This window comes from Tauraco erythrolophus, chromosome 27 (genome assembly GCF_009769465.1).
Source record: "Tauraco erythrolophus isolate bTauEry1 chromosome 27, bTauEry1.pri, whole genome shotgun sequence".
NCBI classification, from domain to species: domain Eukaryota; kingdom Metazoa; phylum Chordata; class Aves; order Musophagiformes; family Musophagidae; genus Tauraco; species Tauraco erythrolophus.
The window spans coordinates 4,681,250-4,687,275 of record NC_141491.1 but is presented as its reverse complement, the minus strand read 5'-3'; the positions used below and the strand labels follow the sequence as shown (position 1 = coordinate 4,687,275).

The following is a 6,026-nucleotide window of genomic DNA, read 5'->3' as shown; positions in this document are numbered from 1 at the left end:
CACCACAAAGGAGGCGAGGGCAAGAGGAGGAGGAAGGGGGCTATGCCCCACTGCCCGAGACCCCTGCATCTCTGCCACCCCCCAGCTTCCTGGGAGGAGCAGCGGTACGAGATCTGCTGGGGGTTCAGCCATCGACACAAGGGGGGCTGATAAATACCAGCCAGTTTCCCCATCCCACCCCTGCAACACCATCCATGCCTGGAGCCAACACCAGGAGCAGGTAAACACGTCAAAAGCAGATGCTTCCCCCTCCCAGGAGACATTTCCTCGCCACCAACAACACCCCCAGGCCCAATGGGGCACCCCATGGCTTAGTCAGAGTCACTGAAGTCCGTGAAGAGCATCTCGTGGCCATAACTCGAGTACCGAAAGTCGGCGTCCATCAGGGCCAGGGTGAGAGCCCATTCGAGCACGCAGAACTCCTCGTCCTCCTCGTCAGAGCTCTCCGAGGAAGAAGGGCTGAACTCCTGCAGCACAGGAGATACCATGAGCCCAAGCCCCGAGCCACGGTGCACGGCCATGCAGTGCCCCAGCCCCACCACCCCACTTACAACGGGCATCCTTGGCCGCTGCCGCCTGTGCCGTGGCAGCTGGCCAGCGGGCAGCTCGTGCAAGTAGATGCAATCTGACTTGAAGGGGCAGCGACCACGGTTCCGGACAAAGAACTTGCACCTCATTTTCCTGTGAGATTCAAAGCACAGTTGTGAGGAGAGCAGGTCCCAGAGCAGCACAGAGCCCGCAGCCCTGCGGCCCGTGGTGCCACGCACTCACCCTGTCCGTGCCTTGAAGGTTTCGATGAGCTTCTCCTTCTCACGCACATCCGAGACCCAATATTTGTGAGGGATGTAGTAACTGGAGGTGACCCGGCACTCTGGGCAGGCCCTGGGTGAAAGCAATGGATGCAGGTGGGTCTCTCGAAAAGGGAGCAGGGAGCACAGGCTCAGCACCCATGCTGGGTGGTCCCACTGCCACAGCCTCATCCAGCATCCCCCACCACAGCTCCCAAGTTCCTGTTCCTAAAGGAAGGTCACTCCAATCCCAAAGCCACATAGCCAGACCCAAGGAAGGATTTCAGGGTGCAGAAGGGGTGATGGTGACCACCCTGCCATGTCCCCATCCCCACTCACTTGATGACCGCGCTCTGGAAGTCCCGGCTCTGACGCCACTTGCGGATGCAGCCCACGCAGTACGCGTGGCTGCAGTTCGGGAGGATCCCAAAGAGCCGCTCCTCTGGCAGTGGCTTCTCATACACCCGGTCCATGCAGATGCCACACACAATGGCCTCGCTCCGGGCCCTCAGCACCATGGTGGGGACCGGAGCTGCTGCAGCACCCGGTTCCACGGGGACCTGCAAGCAGAGCAGCACAGCACTGCAACCCCCCAGCTCCATCACCGCCCCGGCTTAGGGGACCAACGTGGGGTGACAGGGACTGCTTGGCTGCAGGAGACCCCCCAAGCCCACCTCTGCAGGGTCAGTCCACGTCGCTGTCTCCACTAACACTTCTCTGGGGTCAGTGGAACTTGGATCCAGTCCCAGCCTTCGTGGTTGGGAGCCTGCAGGCAGGAGAGCTCTTAGAGGGGAAAAACACATCCAGCCCCATCATCAAAGAGGCAGCTGAGAGCTGCCATTAAGGTCCCCACCCTAAAAGAGCTGCTAGGAGAGCTTTTCACAGCCCAGCTGGGCCCTGCCCAGAGATGGGGGGAAGATGATTTAGGCCAAGGGCAGACACATTCACAGGATGCTCCACCATGACCACCCCCATATCCTCAGTCCCGCTGGCCCCTGGGCAGCCTTACACCTACCTGAGGCACCCCGAGCTCGTTGAGGGACAAATTCTCTGCCGATGGCCCCATGGGGGACGTTACCAGGTGCTGGGATGTTCTCTTCGTCTTTCTTTTCCTCCTCAACCTCCACACTTGGGAGCTTGAAGGCCATGTGCATCATGGTGGGGACAGGATGGGCTGAGCTGCGTGGGGCTCCCCCCCAGCCCCGGGCCACTGCTGTGGGCACACTGCTGGGCTCCGAGCCCCAATGGCCAGGGGGCACGGTGGGCATGGGGCCATAGCGGGTTCCCACTGGCACCGGCTCCTCTTGAATGTGCTGGTAGCTGGAGGAGCCCAGGGACAGACAGACAGAGGATCCCATCAGCCCAGCATGACACCTCCTGGTTCCCAGCCCATCCTCCCGGCATCAGGCCCCCTTCCTCACCACCACTTACCTGCACCGCTCTCCGTAGCTGCAAAACCCCCTCTGGAAGTACCTGCAGATCCGGGCTGACTTTCTGTCGTGCGAGAAGCGGCAGTTCTGGCCCCATCGACAGGATCCACGGGCAAAATTCCTGCCAGCCGGAAAAGCCGCATGGCCAGAGTCAGACCCGACCCTCCAGCCACCCCAAACCCCCCCCGGGTACCGCCTCTGCCTGGATCGGGACATATTTTCTGAGCCCCCAGTCTAGTGGGTGGGCTCAGGGACCCTCGCCAGGGGCAGAGCCCAGCGGGCAGCCAGGGCTCCCCCTGCCCCATCCAGCCTTATCTCCTGGCTAATTGCAAAGCAAACGGAGCCCAGGGCCGGGCCGGCCGGGCGGGTGGTTCGAGCAGCCGCTGCACAAACCTGGGGGCTCTCCCCGGGGCTGGGGGAAGCACGGAGACAAGCCGAGGGTACGGAGGGCTGGGGCAGCCCTCGGCTCTCCATGCGGGCATGGAAAAGGGCAGGAGTCCTCGGCTTGGGGCTGGCACGGAAGGGGTGCCCGGCCGGGGTGCTGCCCGGGACCCCCAGCTCCGGAGGGTGGGCAGCCGGTCGGACAGGCTCTGTCCCCTCCAGCCCTGCTCCCTCCAAGGGAAACGGGCAGGGGGAGGTTCAAGGGCATCACAAACCCCCCTCTGCCCCCACAGCGAGGGGCTCGCCGCCCATCTCCAGCCCACCTCCCCCAAAAGCTGCTCCCAGCCGCCCCCCCCCGCCGCCAGCCCTACCTGCACAGGGGTCTCAGGCAGCCCTCCCGGGCCCTTAACGCCCCAGATGCCACCAGCGAGCCCGGCTCCATCTCGTCCCTCGCAGTCGAAACGGTTGGGCGACCTCCCGGGGCTATTTATGGCCTTGGGTGGGCCGGTGGGCGCAGCCGGTCCCCACCCAGGTAACCGTCACCTGCCCGGCAGGCACAGCGGTTTAACCCCTGCCCTGCCGCTGCCCCCCACCCCAGCGGGGACCCTTAGGGCTCTCCGCACCCCCCACCCCGCAGCCGCGTGGGAAAGGCTGGGGGCGACGGAACGGCTTCCCCTGGGGGCACTGGGGCTGGGGGGAGAGGGAAGCCTGGGGGTCTGCAGCTGCTCCCCGCAAAGTCTCGGTGTTGAGACCCGGCCAAGAGCAGAGGCCGGTGCCAGCACATGGCCCCGCGGTCCCTGAGCCCACCCTCGCCCATCGTGGGGTGGCTACGGCCGGGCTCAGCTCGTTGCCCAGCTTCACCCCGCAGCCAGGGTCACAGATAAGATTTGGGGGGGAGGCAGCACTCGGCTCTGAGGCTGGGACCTGTCCTGGTTTTGGCTGGGACAGAGTTTTTCTTTTTAGCAGCTAGAAGAGCTCTGTGTTTTAGTTTTAGTCGTATTATCAATGAGAAGAACGTTGATAACGCGCTGATGTTTGGAGTTGGCACAGAGACATCAAGGACTTTGCAGCTCCCTGTGTTTTGGCCAGTGTGCAGGAGCACGACGGGCTGGGGGGAGCGCAGCTGGGACAAAGGGTCCACAACTGCCCTTAGGATTTGAATTTAAATTTAGGATTGAGAGACAAATTGGCCAACGGAGTATTCCATATCCTGCAGCATCATGCCTGGTGTATAGAGGAGAGCTGACCGGAAAGAAGGGCTTTTGCTTTTCCAGCACTCTGTTCTGAGCACTCTCGCTCTCGGAGTCTCCAAGTGCTCTCTGGCTCTCATTCTCTTTTCAGGCCTCTTGCTCGTCCGGGATTGCAGTGTTGGGATTTATCTGTTTTGGGATCATCTACCAGGACGGGACAGGCGTTGGTCACCGGGTGGTGAGCAATTACACTGCGCATCACTTGTTTGTATATATTATTGTCATTATATATATATGTGGGAAAACAACCCAAATTGGGGAAATGGAAGGCAGCTCTGAGGCAAGGCGCAGCTGCTGCTCCCGGGAACACAATGTGGTTGGCATGGACAAGGCCTGCCCTGGCCGAACAGAACATCCAGTGTCCTTGAAATGGGGAGCAGAGTGGTGCGAAGGTACCACGGCTTGTCCCTGTTCTCCGGAACAGAAGAATGGCCGGCAAAGGGAACCGCGCAACTGTCAAGAAAGACGGATCGCGGCCCTCGCCTCAACAATGGTGAACCTTGTGGATACTAAAAAGCTAGAAGCAGAGAAATTTTCCAGCTACTGCAGCATCCCGTGAAAGTTATCACATTTCTGAAGGCCGAAAACATCGTGTTTTCTTTCGCGGAGCTTTGCCCCATCTTTTCAGTCTACAGTTTTGTCCCTGGAGCCCCGGGGGGGTGGGTGCACGTACCTTCTGAATTCAATTGCAGTTGTATCACGTCGGGGTCACCAAATGTCGCTGTCGTGCCGGGGACGGAGAGAAGAACGACACAGAATTCAGGTCCAGAAGAAAATGCCAACGCCAACCAACAACAACCAGCAGGAGCAGCAGCGGCGACGATCTTTTTTAATTACGAATCCGTATATATATATTACATTGTTCACAAGGATGGCCAGGGCTATTGGTCCCTTGACCATCCACCTCCCAGAGCAATTGGCTAAATGCTACGAGACCCATTTCAAAACAACTTTCCCAGTGTGCCATAAACAAGGCTGCATAACAAGCTACATGTGCAAGATAAAGTCTTAGTTTACAAAAACCTCAAACTGTTTCTCAGCTAGCCTGCATGGGAAAAAGAACTTTCACAGGATGCTGCAGTAGCTGGAAAATTTCTCTGCTTCTAGCTTTTTAGTATCCACAGAACCTAGTCAAGCATTCACCTAGGCCACTTGGGCATGTTAATATTTAGCAGGTTGCCAAATGGCTGGCCTTTGGGGTGAACTTTGCTCATTATAATATCATTATAGTACCACAACACACCTCCATCCCAAAAGCTACCAATCCTGGAGAAGATATGCTTGACTAGAGTCACTCAAGCTTCATCTAAAAGTATAAAAATGGTTTAAGAGAAAGGGGTGTTGGGAGAAGACTTCCATCGGAACGTCTGGGATCAGTCGAAGGGCTCCCCCACCCCCAACTAGGGACACCTATTGGGTGAGAGCTCTGTGTTATGTGCATTTACTTACTAACACCTTGCAGCTATTTAGTATTATCACTGACCAGTTCTGATTTTATATTATTCCAAATCAAATCTGTTTTCGCAGTCAGTCCCCATCACCGACTGTCTTCGAATCTGTATCCTGTCACAAGCCTATGTAATAAATTTTATGTAAGTTTCCGGAAACTTCATAATTGATACAGAAAATATAAGGGATTTGGCCCACTGTGCTGCCCATGGGGTCCCTGAATAGGTCAGGCGAACACCCTCCGACCCAGCGGGCTGCCCAGGGGTGCCAAGGGGGTTGGGTACAGGGGTCTCGTCTTTCTTGGGAAGCTGGTAGATTGGTCACATCGCTCCCTGACCTCTGTTGACCTGAGCTTGTGTCATAACGTGACAATATATATTCATATATTATTATTATTGTTACTATTAAATTGTTCTTATCCCAATCCACGAGTGTCCTTCCCTTTTTCCCTTTAATTCTCTTCCCTGTTCCGCGGGGGAAGGTGAGCGAGTGGCTGTGCGGCTTAGTTGCCTGTTGGGCTAAATAAACCACGACAGACCCTGCTCATGACCTGCTCCACTGCTTTTAGGTTTGATGGGAAAAGCAGGCAGGAAAACCACAGAAGCTCCGAGAGCTGGGAATCACGGAGACATGGGAATCATGGCAAATCCCTGGAAATCACAGCAAATCCCTGGAAATCACAGCAAATCCCATTGCCTGTGCTGGAAAACCTCCCAAGGGCAGCCCCG

At 57.5% G+C, this 6,026-nt stretch overlaps 1 protein-coding gene across 1 annotated transcript; it reads right to left on the bottom strand.

Moving 5' to 3' along the window:
* Positions 1-311: 311 nt before the first annotated feature.
* Positions 312-3,041, bottom strand: LOC104379397 (uncharacterized). Its single transcript, XM_086627434.1, has 8 exons — positions 2,971-3,041; positions 2,220-2,339; positions 1,804-2,108; positions 1,463-1,554; positions 1,128-1,348; positions 772-882; positions 552-681; positions 312-467 (listed from the first exon to the last, which is right to left on the bottom strand). Exons 1-8 carry the CDS (start codon positions 3,039-3,041, stop codon positions 312-314), a joined length of 1,206 nt encoding a protein of 401 aa, XP_086483560.1.
* Positions 3,042-6,026: the final 2,985 nt, after the last annotated feature.